This window comes from Sebastes fasciatus, chromosome 7 (assembly GCF_043250625.1).
Source record: "Sebastes fasciatus isolate fSebFas1 chromosome 7, fSebFas1.pri, whole genome shotgun sequence".
Taxonomy (NCBI): Eukaryota; Metazoa; Chordata; class Actinopteri; order Perciformes; family Sebastidae; genus Sebastes; species Sebastes fasciatus.
The window spans coordinates 25849046-25866353 of record NC_133801.1 but is presented as its reverse complement, the minus strand read 5'-3'; the positions used below and the strand labels follow the sequence as shown (position 1 = coordinate 25866353).

The 17308-nt window shown below is 40.7% G+C and overlaps 1 protein-coding gene across 3 annotated transcripts in view; it reads right to left on the bottom strand.

The window, feature by feature from the left end:
- Positions 1 to 17308, bottom strand: part of nf1a (neurofibromin 1a) — an 80560-nt gene that overhangs the window by 61653 nt on the left and 1599 nt on the right. For all 3 annotated transcript variants that reach the window (XM_074639962.1, XM_074639964.1, XM_074639963.1), the window contains exons 2-8: positions 8665 to 8808; positions 7279 to 7362; positions 3554 to 3744; positions 1922 to 2028; positions 1531 to 1598; positions 490 to 565; positions 129 to 286 (exon numbers count right to left, since the gene is read on the bottom strand). In XM_074639962.1, the coding sequence (XP_074496063.1) occupies positions 129 to 286; positions 490 to 565; positions 1531 to 1598; positions 1922 to 2028; positions 3554 to 3744; positions 7279 to 7362; positions 8665 to 8808 (828 nt within the window). The remainder of the gene's footprint in view (positions 1 to 128; positions 287 to 489; positions 566 to 1530; positions 1599 to 1921; positions 2029 to 3553; positions 3745 to 7278; positions 7363 to 8664; positions 8809 to 17308) is intronic.

Sequence of the window (17308 nt, the reverse complement as noted above, 5' to 3'; positions counted from 1 at the left end):
TGAGTGCTGGAGTCAGTCTCTTCCCCTGTGGGTCTCTGTGTGTGTGTGTGTGTGTGTGTGTGTGTGTGTGTGTGTGTGTGTGTGTGTGTGTGTGTGTGTGTGTGTGTGTGTGTGTTCTTTCCTCCCACCTTGTTGGCCTTGCTGTCTTCCACGGTGTCTTTGGAGATGGTATGTGTGATCTCTGGACAGAGGATGAGGAGGATGATTTGCAGAGGCCACACAGCTGCCTTCCTCTTAGCGCTCTCTGCAAAGTTGTCCACCAGGTCAAACAACTTCTCTGCAGCTTCTGAACACAGAAAGACTCACGTTAACAAGTGAGAAACATGTACCGCTGACAATCTGTGTTTTGGATTATACTACCTATATTTCACAACACAATATCAACCCTTAATGTCTTCTAAAAACTCTAAAAATCAAAACCAATGGCATAATGTGAGATGAGGAAAGATTCAACCCAAGTTAGACTGAATGGTTTGAATCTAATCATACCTGCCATATCTGCCTGTGGTCGCTGGTAAAGCATGGTGAACTCATCGGGGTAATTCTCCACCCAGTTCCAAAACGCCTGTAGAGAGAGAGCAGCATAAGAATAAGAAGAACCTGTACACAGCTGAACTATCCATTTAGAAACGGGCCAACTGACAGCACTCAAACATTTATCTGCTAACACGTGTTAACGACTGCTCAGTTATTGTTGACATTTCAGCTATTTCCCCCTCCAATGAATCTCCACCTTAGTTTGGTGGAGGGGTTTGTGTGCCCCAGTGATCCTGGGAGCTCCCAAGGCAAAGTGGTCTTAGGGGAGGGGCCAGACCAAGAGCGATTCACAGAACTCAATGAAACGGACAAAACGGACTGGAGCAACCTCGTCCGGACAAGGGAGACCGAGGCCCCCTCCTGGAGCCAGACCCGGGTGGGTGTGGGGATACTCACAAGCCCCCGGATGAGCGCCGCTGTGTTAGAGTTCTTCACAGAGAACCAGAGGGTCACCGCTATGCGGCTACGAGTCGCTGGGAGGAAGTCTCTGACTGTTGTTTGTGCTTATGCAACAAACATCAGCTCAGAGTACGCGGCCTTCTTGGAGTCTCTGGCTGGCGTCCTGGAAAGGGTGCAGACTAGGGACTCTATAGTTCCCCCGGGGGACTTCAACGCCCACATGGGCAACGATGGAGAAATCTGGAGGGGTGTGATGGGAGGAACGGCCTGCCTGATCTTGTTTTTTTTTACCGTGGTATCGAATTTGGTATCAAGAGTCGTGGAAATTCACTGGTATTGGTATCAACTACTAGATTTCTGGTATCGTGACATCCCTAGCGGCAACCTAAGAACCCGCTGGAGGCCGTCAAGCTCATGATCAGAGAATGTATCACGTTTGTATCACGTCTACACTTTAGCCCTGAAAAAAAAACATATCGGTCGACCCCTACAAGGGCGTATAAATCACTGAACTTATTGTGAGTCAAAGATTTGTAAGAGCAATTTGAATGTCAAGTATTCTAGTTTGGGACACAAACAGGATGGTAGAAGTACCTTCTCTAAACTGTTGATGACTGCTAGCTGGGCAGGCTTCTTGAGAGCTCGAAACTTCAACACAGTTTCTGGAAGAAAACAAACAGAATTAACAGATACATCACAAACATTGGATCAACCTCTATCTCAATGTCTTCATCATTTCTGGCTTTCACGTGTAACAGATCAGGAATTCTTTACATCCCTTGAAGAAGAACCATTTCTTTAGCCAGCCCTAACAAATCCTGGCATCCTTACAATCTCTTAGAATTCTCAGCGGCCTACACCCAAGACCAGCTCTCACAAAATAAGACAAGTTACATCTGAAATGTGTAACAACTTATAATGTATAACTTCCTTTAAGAAGTTCTGATCCTGATGATGTAAACCTGTACGAACATTAGAAGCTAACCTTGTAGCAGCCTCTTCAGCTTGGAGCAGTCCACATTGATGTACTGCATCAGCTCTATGTCATGAACATCCACATTGTCCTCGGAGCACACCGTCAGCTCCTGTAGCCTGAGGAGAAACCAAGAAATTAACTCCTTCATCTGGGACTGAAAATTATTCTGATGAACACACAACTTCTTCTTTTCCAGCATCACACTGCTCAACATCAACATGTACTTCCAGTACGGCTGGAACCATCATCATGATATTATAATGTAATTTTCTGAAATGTATAAAAAATCATCACATGTAAAATATCAAAATGATGTGAAATGTGTTCTGTTATTAAGCATTACATACTTAAATAGCTCATTTTGTTATGTTGGTTGTTTGTTTTCTTCTAAATTACAGCGTGCTCAAGATTACATACATCTGGGTAACTGTGTAGAAAGCTAACATGATAAGATCCAATAAAAGTCCATAAAGAATAATATTGAATTATCACACAGCCATAACGTCTAGTCATTAACAAACTGGACTATAACTCAAGATTATATTTATTATCGATTAATCGTTGGTCTATAAAATATCAAACAATAGTGAAAAATGCCCCTCATCACTGCCCAGAGACCAAGTTGATATATTTAACTTTCAAAACACACTATACAGAGAATTCATATCTGACGATCATATCACAAAGTATAACGCAGTGGCTCTGAGGTGAGCACTGCCACCTCACAGGAAAACATGCTGATGTTCGTGCTCTCTGTTTGGACGTGATCTCCCTCATTCCCGTTCACTCAGTTCACATGAATTCAATGCAGCCCAACTAATGCAGGGCTCAACACTACTTTTGTCAGACTGGCAACCAGGCATCAGCTTTTGGTTGCCGAAACCAAAAATATGGTGGCCATTTTTAGTCACCTTATATTTTGAGTAATAAAGATACTATACAGTTATACGTCTTAACATAGCTTAATATAGCTTATTACACGGCTGTGTTGAATACTTGATTCTGATTGGTCAATCACGGCGTTCTGTAATTTCTGTATGACAGACCGTTGCTATGTATAACAGACCGTTGCTATGTATAACAGACAGCTGCTATGTATAACAGACCGTTGCTATGTATAACAGACCGTTGCTATGTATAGCAGACCGTTGCTATGGGCACAGCTCTGATGTCGGACTCTGTTGGACCGTTTTTGTGTCAAAATATTGATTTCTTCAGTAAGTAGCCGTGTAATAAGTGGGTCAATGTACAGTTAGCAGTTCATTGTTGTGAAAGAAATCCAATTCAGGGCGATGAGAGACCCCTCTGCTTTGCGTCGGGGTGCAAGTTCTTTGAATGTTAATAAGGTGTAGAGTAGATTAAAAAAAGCATAAAAATAGCGCCTGTTTATTAGAAAAAAGAGGATCCCGAACCCCTGTACCAAAACAACAGAGCCCCCTCAAACAAACTAATCCTAGTTTAACACCGGTTTACAACACATACTGTATATAATCATATCAGAGGTGGACAAGATTGGTCGGGCAGATATTATCACAGATTTCAGAGGTTTTTTTTGTTGTTTTTTTACTTCTAGTCATTCTTGAGAAGACCACATGCTGTTCCAGCAGCTTGGCCTGGTGACAAACTGGGTAAGTGAGCTACCTGGTGGAGATGCGGCTGAAGACGGCGTTGAAGTTGTTGCAGCTCAGAGAGAAGAGGACGGCTGAAGCTGAGGCCCGGAGCTCAGCAGCGTGCTGGTGGCCCTCGCGGTACGTATGGATGAAATGGCAGATCTCCGGCAGCAGCTGTTTGACCAGCATGGTCTCATCCAGACGCAAGCAGTCCTTGGATTGCTGAGGAGGTAGGACAGAGAGCAGGAAGACGGTCAGGAAAAAGGCCTTTTAGTCTGTTTCACTGATGTGGTCCCCCATGTTGAAACTGAGGGGGCTATGAGTCAGCACCCAAAGGAATACATTACTTTTTGTTACTGAAAGGCCCACTGAAGCCATGTGACACGCACACTATGGCAGTGAATACCAAACCACTGGCTGCCAGGTGTCCATCTAAATCCTACATCACAACACCTAAAATAACAATACTGACCTTACTGAGTGGATCAGGTGTCAGCCAGATGTTACCAATCTATATTAAATACAATTTCTTTGTCAATGTTGTTATAAAATTCAGTGTTTCTGCTATAAGTCAACAGTACCCTTTTAAATCAAGGTCATCTTAACCCTCACTTCTTTCAGGCAAGTAAGCATTAAGGCTGTCCCCCAAGGGTCAATGATTCTAATCATCAGTCCAGAAGCCACCGAGTAAAATTTAATTTTGTTAGTTGAATCGCTGCCCTTTTTATCTTGTCTCAAAATGACCCAACTACAAGCTAACTGTGATGGAAACAGAGGGCAGCACAATGGAAGGAAGCATGACGCAGAGCAGCTCCGACGCTCTCAGCTTTGATGTTTAACATCAGTGAAGTCAGCTAAACTTACTTTTGATCCTCCGCCGTTCACTGTGTTCACATTAATACAGAGATGCCCTGTTAGTTTTTCCTTCACTTTGTTTGTTTTCTTTTGTACATGAGGATTAGGCGGGAAGCGGCTTGTCACCAAAATGAGAATAGGTTTTGATTTAAACATTGTTAGAGTATGGAGATCAACAGATCATTGGTTTTATGCCCTGACAACTGTCATTTACAATTCTTCTTTAAAAAGAGAACTGAACTCCCTTTTTATTTAGAAAGTGTTTCAAAAGTTAGACTACAACAGTCTACAATATAAAAAGCTGCATCTTTTCAATACCAGTATCTGTGTGACCCACCTCAGTACATAATCACTACAAAAACACAACATGAATCCTTCTGCAGTGCATTACAAGTCTGCTGTATTCTACAAAAATACGGTTTTGTTGTCATCTACTGTAGCGCTTGTTTCCTTTTCTTTTTTTTCTCTCTCTCTATTGTCTGATCGCTGCGTGTCATCGAGGGCGGAGGCGGAGTCTGTGTGCGCTGAGACACGGCACTCAGCAGCCCGCTATCATGTTGCTTAGATTAGACAATTTTTCTGATGACAAAATTTGCTTAAAGGGACTCTCTGTTAGAATCAGAAATTGTTTATTAACAGGGACACCTGAGGCCGCTATGTCAACGACAAGTCAAGTCAGCGTCCTGTTGCTCGTGCTTGTGCTCACAATATCGACACACATTAGCAGCTATATCCACAATATCACCTCATATTTCACATGCTTGGCAGTAATGTTAGCTCACCAAACGAAGGTCCGACGTCGGTCACATTCCTGTTTCACAGACGAGCTTCACTATATATAACTTTTTTTTTTTTGTGCTTCCGTAGAGTTTGTGTTGGAGTCTGAGTTGTGATGGTGGTGGTGGGGGGGTGGCTGGTCGTTTGTTGGCGTTAGCTGACTCCATTTCTAACCGAATGTTAGCTACGGCTAAGGCGCGAGCGAGCATTACGTCACATCCGTTGGATTTTCCCGGGAAAACAGGCCCGGCTTCTTTACATTAAAAGCAGTCTACAGGCTGAGAGAGGAAACCCAGAAAGTTGCAAAAGGTCTAATTTTTTACGTTCGGTTACAACCTGTTCACACATTGGTAATAAAAAAACGAGTAAAAAGTTACCCTTTAAATACTAAAATATAGAATTTGGAAAAATTAAAACGGAAAACACAGAATATTGGAAAAAATAAAACGGATTTCATAGAGCCCTTCCTACACTGAAACTTCACCTTCTACCTCATCCTCACTGGACGCGATGGGAACGAGCCGACATCAGATTGTTTCAGCTTCTCTATATGAAGCTGTCCTAACCTGCTCCGTGCATCAGCCATGTATCGCTGGTTTGAAAAACTGCCTGCACTGGCTCTGTTTATGCAAAGTTTCGTTCACCTGCTCCACCTCAAACCTATTTTCATTGATCAAAATCGACCCGGACAGTAACTGAGAGTTAATCAATATCACTCTCTTCATGTAATAGTCAGTGACGTTGCTCGTCATATATCCAGACAATTTTTCATGCTCCATTCGCCAGAGTTCGCTCACTCCCTGTATGTTAGGAAGAGGTGTTCAGCAGCTCTCAGAAGAGAATTGTAACATTAAAAACAAAGGGATTTAATTCATATTAAAGGTTGAGTTGGTATATTTACATTGTGTATATCTGTGTTCTGTACGTGTTAAAAACAAGCATAGTGTTGAATATGATTTTTGTATGTTTTATTTTAGTTACACCTTTCCTTGCAACATCATTAAACCTCTGGATAAGGGGACTACTGTCTTCAGAGTCTTGATGTTAGGAAGGGGTTTAGCTGACTGTCAAGTTATATACAGCACATGTACCGAGGGCAGCACAATCATCATCTGCTACATAAACTCCCATTAATTTTCAATCCTTTCAGCTGTTAAAAATATATCAACTGCTTTACTAATTTTAATGAAGGCTTATTGTAAGCCAAGTATGCACTGTGAAGCTGCATCTGTATTTTCTTCTTTTTTTTTTTTTTTTTAAATCAAAGCGTATTAAAAAAACAACAACAACTCTGTATTAGTTGATAGACAATATAGACATGTTGGTGCAGAATCATATTATAACATGACCTTATGTTTTTGTTCTTGAAATTTCTATTCTATAACAAAACTACAGAAAGGTCCTTGGCTTTCATCCGACTGTGAACACTGATGACAAAACCGTACAGGAAGCTGAGAGCAGCTCCCGTCGGATGATAGGCTCCCACTAAACGCCTGCAAATGTAATCCAGGCCTGCTGGTTCACCGAGGAACCTCCCAGAGATGATGAGAGCGTGAATGATGGCGGATAAGTACATTAACAGAGGTTTGTGTCTGGGCGAGCACAAACACAGCAGCAGAGATACTGAATCCTTTCTGAGTTGGATTTCATAGTAATTCGCAAGGAGAGGAGGTAACAACCTACTCCCAACACAGAGGCTTGCCATGAAGGCGTGGAGCATTGATGTTATTGATGATGTTGAAGATGAGGATATTGAGGATGTTGTTGATGTTGATTAGGATATTCATGATGATGATGACATTGACGTTGTCATCAATGACGTTGACGTGCCTGTCGGCACCTGTGTCCGATCGGACTTGAAGCTGTTTTTACTCACGTTGTTCCCTCCTATCTACATCCTTGTTCCCTCCTATCTAGATCCTTACTTGTGTTGTACGAACTCACAGATGTACGTTGCTTTGGACAAAAGCGTCTGCTAAATGAAATTGTAGAAGTGTAAAATGAAGGCGTGGATCATCGGTCTTCGAAGAGACCAGATCTGATCATTTCTAAAAATCTATTTTGTTGTTGTTAATGGTTTTGTTTTCTAAAGGTCAAGACAGGGTGTTCAGAGGGAAGACTCACCCCAGCCAGGCACTTATCCAGGGTGTCCAGGATGATGAGCTGGGAGAGGTAGAGGTTCTTCTCAGAAGCTTCTCCAAATATCCGCTGTAAAGACAATCACAGTCAAAAAATCATTCACTCAGCATTTAGACATCAGGACACAGCATTAGGAAACCCTAAGGTTTGGTGTTGCTGCATCAGTATTAGGGCTGCACCATATGGGGAAAAAAACGGACATGTCAAAAAAAAATATTCTGTGACATATATTGCGATATGAAACAATACAAAATATTCAAAGTTTAAAGTTGAATGCATCAATTAAAAGGCTAGATAAACAATTTGTGCTCTAGTAAACACTTTAATCATAAACACGTTGGTTGTATAGATATGAATGGTGATGACACAGCAAAAAAATAAAAATTCACACACACATGGTTAACAAAAACGAGGTCCGTGTTTCAAGACGGGTTGGTCGGGTTGCCGACATCACCGCAGACCCTTCACACTGAGGACAGTCATGCCGGGAGCCCGTCCCTCTCCGCAGGAAGAGAGGGCTGTTACAGCCCAGCTCAAAAGCTGCCACAAATTAGGGAGACCGGACGAGCATAAAAGTAATAAATAGGCATTTTTATTTATAACATAAACAAGGGGTCCATGCCCCGGGAAGAGGTGAGGTCTAGGCGGGGGGTGCTGTAACCTCAACTAGGCTTGAGCAGAATCTATTTTTTCATACCTTCAGTAGCGAGTAGTACTGAGTAGCGGCTTGTCACTGTCGGGATTTCTAAATACCCCGGTATACCCCGGGCCTTTCCGAGCCGACCTACTGAAGCCGGTCGCGGCGCACCGCCATGGAGGAAATGCGCCCTGCAAGAGTCAACCAACGCCGGGGAGAGGATCCTCCCACACCGAGCATTGAGTCCCTCATGCAGACGCAGACCCCACCCCTTGAGAAGAGTAAAAGTATTTCCAGCTCATTATGAAACTGTAGCGGGCCAGAAAGATACCCTGGGTATGTTGACCTTGCTTCGTAGTACAGGCCTCTGATCCCAAAAAGATACCCTGGGTGTGTTGACCTCGCTTCCTAGTACAGGCCTCAGGTGTGCAGAGGTGTGAAAGTGGCCAGGATTTGAGCTTATATCTTTCTTTTTGAATCTTCACACAACTACTTCCGTCACTTTGTGTTTAAACAACGGAGTGCAATGTCATGAATGCCTTCAAGGAGAGATGGTCCAAAAAGTGTGTGCCAGCAGTCTACATGCGACTACTAGAACTAGGGAGGTAATGCTTCACTACCAGGATTAAGAGGAGGAATGATCAACCAACCAACAACTCTTTCAACAGTGACAAAACTCTCGAATCTGTCCACTGTTGTCTTCAAAACAGAGAAAGAGAAAGAACCCAACTCACCATGTTGTTGACATTTTTGAGGATGGTGGTGAGGCCACTGATGACGAGGGAGAACTTGTACTTGGAGATGTTGATCAGACATTCCTTGTTGTGCTCTGTGCTGACTTTGGTGTGGGTGTTCTGGTGAACAACTTTAATGGGAAGCTGAAGGAGAAGACGAGAGAGAGGATGATGATGATGATGATGATGATGATGTAAACAACACACTGTTCAACTCATGGCATTACATTACAGTGAAGTCAATTCACCACTACAGAATTATTATACTGGGTTTGAAAGCATGGTCAGCTTTGTTATTTTCATTATGCTGCAATCATCACATACCGTACCATTCACATTCAGATCATACTTAACATGTTCAAATTATCAGATATAGATAGATAGATAGATAGATAGATAGATAGATAGAGACACATATTCAGACTTTATGACCGCTTCAAAGGTAAGGAGTCGCCACTTTTTATCTGTCTCTCGTTTACCGCTGTACTGAATAGTTTGAAGCTTAATAACGTTGAAATTCTAATTATTATTATGAATAACTTACAGAAACATGGCGTGCGTTCTCTTTCTTTTTATTTATTTCTTTCACAAACACAAGTGATGCGGCGCTCAGCGTCGCTGACTGTAATTGTCCCAGTCTTAAGTCCAAAAGCAATGATCCCACGTATATTTGGGGGGGCGCTATGGAGCACGCTTGTCACAGCCGAGCCCAGTCACTGCAGAACTTTGCAATTTTCACCAGTTCTGAAGTGTGTACCAATTTTCGTGTATCCCAAGATTGATTTTGCAGCAGAAATATAATAATCTCACAACAACAATAGGCTCCTCAAACTTTGAGGGACCATTGGGCCCCTGGCCCTTTCGTTCTTGGGCCGTAAATATGGAAAAATAGAAACAAGAAATATGGAAAATATGTATACTAGAATATATAACACCAGCAGTCCACAGTCCAAAAATGAAAATAAAAAATTTACAAATCAGTAATAATGTGATGACAAACAGTAAAGCTTTATTAAATGCAAAAGTAATTTGCTTATCTTAACTGTTAACAGTTTCATCTGAATATTTCTCTCGTAATCTACCAAAGTTTCGTCCAATCATCAGTTGTATCAGGCCTACAAATTGGACTCCTAATTGAAAGTCATGGGATAGGAACTCAATACAGCCTCATGGTTCCATCATGAAGTCAGACCATCACATGCACATAATATACAATGTAAAACAGGCCATGCCTCTGTTTGTCTCAGTGCAGCACAGCGCGGTCAGTGAGCTCTTTGTTTCACACAGCTACAGTAGGCCTAGCCATTCCTCCAAAGGTCACACATACACTCAGTATCCAGTTTATTAGGTACACCTAGCTAAAACTAAGGCAGTCTAATACAACAGTCCTGCAATAAATCCTACCTTCACGAAGAATTATAATGTTCAGGTTGTGTTGAAACGGTTTTAGAAAGGTGTTGATACAACTTTATGACCATTTTGGAGGATGTACTTTGTGATGCTGTAGAATTGTTATACTGACAGGTGTTTCTATTATTTTGTCCACCCGCTACGTTAGCTGAACTGTTCCGGCTCACATTGTGTGTGGAATTCATTTTAAAAATGTAATAAAAATGTCTTTATCTGTTCATGTTTGAAATATTTAGCAGTTTAATCGTAGCTTTATGATACTTAAATACCATACTTGTCGGTTTTGGGGCTTCATTCGTCTCTTACGGTCTGAGTTATGTCTCATTTAACATAATCTTAATACGATCTGGCCAAAGGCAGTTGAGGTAGAGGCAAAAGACTTAAATAAAACAAAAATATATTCTTTGTTCCGTCATTAGTGTTCTCCCTGGGGTGTTCGTAAGCTGTTTTATTTATTTCATCAAGTTCCCAGGTAAAGCAAATAAAAAAGAAAGAGCGTGCATGGAACGGAGAAAGAGACCAAGAACTAAATATAGCCACAAGCGGCAATCCCGGGTTCAAACCCTTTCTCGGTCAACAGAAGGAAGCAGCTCAATGCAGCGGCGAACAGGTTTCAGGCTTCTCAAGTTGGAGTAAGGTCACTGCAGCTAGTTAAATACTGGTCACACACTTGTTTTATCATCATAATAGATACAGCATTTCAGTAACTGCGAACGAAACTTGGTGTGCAGGACGTCTCCACTGACTTTAATCATGATTGCTCAAAGACAACTTGACTTACGGCCAATTTCTTGCCCTTTGCAGAATTTTTGGATTGATGGTGGTCATGTTTTCTTGAGCAATCGTGCCGATTTATAATAAAATTGTGAATCTCAGTCCTGCAATGCCCTATACCTAATTTGGTGTTGATATAGTTGAAATCCCCAAAAAAGTCTATTCATATTACGGTTTCACATTATGCAAATTAGAAAAAAAAACATCAAGGCAGACATCTATGGTTCAAGAGGCTTTTTTGTAGAACAGATGGAGCCAGATATGTGTGCCAGATTTCAAGTCAATCGGACTTATGTTGTAAGGGGCGTGGCCTTTTAAAAATCACGATTTGGGGCGTTAATTACTGCAGGCCACGTTTTTAGTTTATTCCAGCTCATGGCCATGTGAGGGAAGCAGTAGCCTACTGCACTTCCTGCAGTAGGCTAATATATATGTTTTTCCACATCATACATTTTATCCATGATTTACATTTTTGGTTATCCTGCCATTGAGTAATTTTCTCCTGCTTTGTGTGTAACATAGTGAATGTTCACACAATTCTCCTTTCACTACACTAGTTCAGTGCCTGTTCAGATGGGCCCCCAACTAAAAGGGCCCTGGGCAGCTATAGATTTATTATGATGTTCAGATATGAAAAATATTGAATCATGTTACTATTCTAACTCGTACCCCAAAATAACTTACAAAAGGCCCCCAGGGAAATATTCAATTCAACTGTATACTTGCTGAAATGTTATTTTGTGAAGTTTTTGTTTTTGGAAATACCATGACTTTTCCAAGTTTTTTCATGACAGTACGAACCCTGTTGGTGTAAATCTCAAATCAGATATGAATCAGGCTTCATGTTGCCAATAATCCTGTGAATTGGGTAGGGACACCCCTAACATTTAAAGAAACTGATAAGTTTCTTTAAGCAGTGAATCAACAGTTCACATTCCTCAACTTCAGTCAGGAACATTCACATCACTTATTGCAGATTAAATGCCTATGACAGAGTGGGCCACATCTCTGAAAGGCTTCCTCTAATTTGGATCAGAATTTCGAGGTGGGTAGACAAGTCCTCATTGTACCTGTGAGCAATGTACTTTTCTTGACGCACTTCTGCTTGGCCCTCCAATTTTCTGCTTGCAGTTAAGTTTATTTATAAGAATGTACGACAGCAATTGAAAGGGGAAAAAACAGAGAACACCTTGCATGTATTTTACAGCTGTCATAGCCCTCTAAACAACCCTCTAAAGGCTGCTGTTTGTTGAACCTTCCTGGCCAAACCCTCTTGTAGCACCAGATGCCGACAGACACTCCTTTCTCCACAGATATTATACAAAACATTAAAGAACAATGTATATTTCTTTAATGCAATTGAGCTGTTTAACAAATTTCAATTGGGCTTGAAGGTGCATACTTGACCTTGGAAATAGTAATCTGATAAGAAACAAGTCCACAAGATGCGGCTGAAAGCCTCGGAAACACCAAGTAAGCAGTACAAAGCGGCCGCCGCCTCTAGCTCTCGACAAAACTCTGAAGGGTGTCTTCATAGAAAACACAAATTTCTAGTCACTCACTCATTCAGTCACTCACTTATTCACTGACTAACTGACTGATACAATTACACCATCGGCCACTGCACTTTCAAAATGAATAGGCGCTACAGTGTTTCGTCTTTACCACAGCAAAAAAATTTAAAAAACACTAAAGAAAAGAAAACATTCCGTGATCAATCATGGAAAACATGTTTTTTATATCGCCAGCTGGTGATGGACGCCGTCTTCTGCGTTCTGTGCATGTACTGCGACAACAACGCCAGTGAGTGTCTGTTTACACCAGTGAAATACAAAGAAAAAGTATTTTTTCATCTATTTTTTTTATATTTAAATCAACTTTTTTCTCACTTAATTAAAGACAAAAGATGTCTGTAAACATGATGTTAGTTATATTAAAATACGTTACGGCTACAATTCATCTGAGAACATGACACAATTAGGCTACTGATAAAAGCAAATCATTTAAACTAGGATTATTATTACTTTAACTAGTTATTTTTACAAAAACTGTCATTATATCCTGACAGTAGTGCATGAGAGAGATAATCTGTGAAAAAAATCATGTACCTCTGCCTCCTCCGGTGCTCCTAATGGCATTTGCAAGATTTCACCACACCCAAAGTCTCTAATGCATCGGTCCCTGCGAAACTCGCGAAGTGCGATCAAACTGTCAAACTACTGTCAACAAATATGAATCAATATTCTGTTACTGTAATGCCTATTTCTGTCCTCAAATGTGTTCAGAAACATCTTGTAGTGTAGTATTTAGCTGTGGGCGGTGCACACACACGCATAAAGTGAGCAACGCGGCACTCAGTTCTGCCGCCTAATTGTCTAAAAGCTAAATTTCACTGAAAAAACGTAGATGTAATCATTTCCAAAATTCAAAACATGTTTTTATCTTACGAAATATTCTGTTTCAATCCATATTTGTTGGTGTTTAGCCTTTCAAAAACAACATTTTCACTGCAGTCGAAAAACACAAAGGGAGGCACCTGTATTAACGGGGCGGTCTAGCAGCAATCTAACAGCACCATAAATTAAATTTACTGGAACGCTGCAACCTTTTTCCTTGACCCTCCCCTGACCCCTGAGACTTTTGCCCCTGTACCCCAGAACTCTCCATTGCTTTCACCCTCAGCCTCCCCTGATCCCCATTGACCCTCTGGCCCCACCCCTTAAAAATGTCCTGTGCAAAGAGCAGACCTCAAAGCACTTTTTTTTTTTTTACCATTTCAAGGCTATGTACTTTAACGAACTCCTCCAAGAGAGGTTTAACCCGATCGACTCCAAATTGGTCATTACAATCTAAAGACCTTTGTGATGAAAACTCCTTAAAAGTTTGTGCTCAGATGAAAACAGCGTTGTAGTTGCATGGCGGAGAATTTACATGATTCGCCATTAAACGACAAACTGCTGTAACTCGACTGTACTTGGTCAAATCTGCCCCCAACTTGACCTACTTCATAGCAGTCCCGGCCTGAGGACATTTACATGCCAATATTGCCTCAGTCGTAGCATCACCTCCTGGCAACAGGAGGTCAGTGTTATATGACAAACATCATCCGATTCACATGAAATTTACATTGTGTGGTCTGTGTGATCTGATATAGAGCAACGATATGCACATCTAGCACACATTCTCTAGCGCCACATAGTGGACACAGGAAGTGGTACAAAATTTGAATAAAAATAAACATAATTTCCAGCACCACACACTTCATGCAGGAAATACCATCTAACTTGTGTGCACTGTGTCCAATGTCACAGAAATGCACGGTTGCGTCAACCGGCGTCCCGTCAGTGCCCCCGACGTGCACAAAAGTGCGAGGGGCCAGATCATCGCTGCTTGCAGCTTTAAAGTACCATTATTAATATTATCATTACTCCAGAGCGTTGTAGAGTCCAAAAGTCAAAATTTATTGAAAAGATATAAAATATTCTGCTTCAATGTATATTTGTTGGCGTTTAGCCTTTCAAGATCTACATTTTCTCTGAAGTAAAATAAAAAACTGGTCTCCAGCATGCAAAGACATCACGCTTCTATATTAACGGGGCGGTCTAGCAGCAATCTATCGGCACCATTAATTACATTTATATAACCACAATAAGAAAAAAATCAGTAAATATTCTCATATCATATATTCACTTATCTGAATCAGCTTCTTCAGCCTTTTGTTGCCGTGAGACACATCAGAGTTGTGCAATTACAGTCCCTCTGACTGTATGCATTGCCTTGCGTTACTTTGCTACTGGAACTTTTATGTGGGCGATTATAAGATATGAAAGTAAGCCTGCTTACTGCTTTGAATTATGCTCTTATATTAGTTTTAGATTTGTTTGTATTTGACAATTCTGTTTCACACCACCGGGTTTGCAGCTGAAAGAATAAGTTGGAATGAAATGTCATGCACGTCATAATTTCCCCACGGGGATGAATAAAGTATCTTCTATTCTATAAGAATACATCTAAGCAACACATTAATTTATTGGAATACACAAATTACAGTCGAATCTACTCGTGCCTAAATGGGGCAGTGATATTATAAGTCTCTTAATTTAAACATTTACATGATTTTTTACCAGCCTGCATTTGGCAACTGTGTTACTGGTTGTCTGGATTATGTGTTTATCTTCTTCGTATTTGTCTAATATCATAGTTGCGCTTCATTTGTAAAATGTGCTGCTCTGCTGACGGTAGACTTGTCTTAAAGACAGTCCAAAAACTACTAGCAAACATGAACAACTATCTCCCAAATCCAAAAACTAGAGAGCTAAAACTCAAACCTGTGATGTCATAGGGTACAAAGTGTGGAGCTGCTCCATAGACAATGAAATAAGAGAGATAATGAAGATGACACTGAGAGCAGCCAGGGGAATGTGAGTGAGTATATGGGAACATTTTCTGTTTCACAACTGAGAACACTACAATAGAATAAAGATAAACATCCTGTGGTCTCCCATTCATTGTCTATGGAGCAGCTCCGCACTTTATACCCTGTGACATCACAAGTTTGAGACTTACTTCTCTGGTTTCTGGCTCTGACAGAGAGGAGCTCATGTTCACTAATATTGATTGAACTTTTGTAGGCCATGGAAATAACATATTGGAATTCTTAATTCAGGTGGTGTTCCCCTTTAAGACAGATAACAAAAATATACCCTTGGTATGTTGAACTCGCTTCGTAGTACAGGCCTCAGCTACGTTCTTGTTTTTAGCTATTTCTATGTAAGAAACATTTAGAGCAACGAAAAAACTGAGTCATATTTATTGTGAGTGTTCACATTCTTGGTCAATAAAGCAGATTCTGATATTATATATAAAACTATGTAGGACACTACACTAATCACTCATTAATGGAGAACTCCTCAGCCAGCATTGTATCTAAACTGGTTTCACTTTGCTCATTTTATTGTAGGCCTACTAGTTAATAATTGATCACTGCAAAGCTGTATTATGTAGAAAAATAAAATACACCATGGCCACTAGGTTATGATCAGCCCATTTCAAATAATAACTATTATTATTTCAATTCTCCGAGCACACTAGATTTTGTTTAGCAAAAATTAATCAAATGAAAATATTTTAGTATCAATAACAAACACCATATTTATTGAGAAAAAAACAAAAAAATAAGACTGAGCGGGCGGCTTGAGTTGGGGCTTAGGGTAACAATAACCAAGAAGTGGATAACACCTTAAACCAACAGCAGTAATCCAAGCTGAGCTGCTGAACCCCCAGCTACAATCCATGATCTGTGGCAACTAACACCAGACGATAAGCCTTCTGGAGACTAAACACGCCAAATGACTTTTAAATGGCAAGACACACAAACTGACTGACTTCCCTTTAAACAACAAAGACTTTTGGTATGGCAAACTGATGACTGACAAGACAGTTGAAGATTACCAACATTTACCATTTCAGTTCAGTGATTCAGAGTGTCCTGTTGTACTGCAGCACAGACTGGCTCAGTAGTATATCTGTCAAACTTAAAACTAAACTTCATAGCCAAATCAAAATCTGCGCGAAGATCATTGGCCAACCTGTGAGACCCTCCTTTCAAGCAACTCACAACAAGAGTATGCTCAGACTTGCCAACACCATCTCTTCTGATCCCTTACATGTTTTAAATGGGGAATATCAACTTCTGCCCTCCAAGAGGCAATTTAGAGTCCCTACATTTAACCGCATCAGGCTAAAGAACGCTTTTGTCCATCAGTCCATCTTGTTGCTAAATAATAATGAATGTGCTGCTAAAGACATGTAAAGCCAGAGGACAGTTGGTAATTTTTTAATGGGTTATGTGTGAATAATTGTGATGTGTTTTGTTTTTTGTCTGATGGGTCTTACTTGTCTGTCTGTCTATTGTAACAGTATGTCTATTGTATGTGTACTTTCTCTCAAACTGAGCTGCCTATGGATGCAAAATGAATTTCAGTGCAAACTGACAATAAAGTTGTATCGTATCGTATTTTTCTGACTATATATATTTGTTTTTATTTAATATTAACAAAGCTTGACCATTACAGAAAGCTCTACAGTTTAGGGCTTTAATGTTACAACTGATTATGCTAATACATCTAGTAAATGTGAAGCATGAGCAATAATGTAAATAATGTAAATAGTAGCTAGACTCTTTGTGGAGAAATGAAGCTTTATAATGGTTGTTTGAGCTGCCATGTCCAGCAGACTATATCTGACAGTGTTTTGTAGAGAGATGAGCTAGCAGGGAGAGCAGACCTTCATCCTCACATTGCACTAACTTCATCAGCTCCTCTGAGTCCAGCGTGTTAGCACCAGTCACATCTTATTTGTTTACATTAGATAGCCATGCCTGCTAATGTTAGCTAGCTAGCTGGCACCAAATATTAGCTAAGGTAAATGATAGCTTTACACAGATGCTTATGTTGCAGGT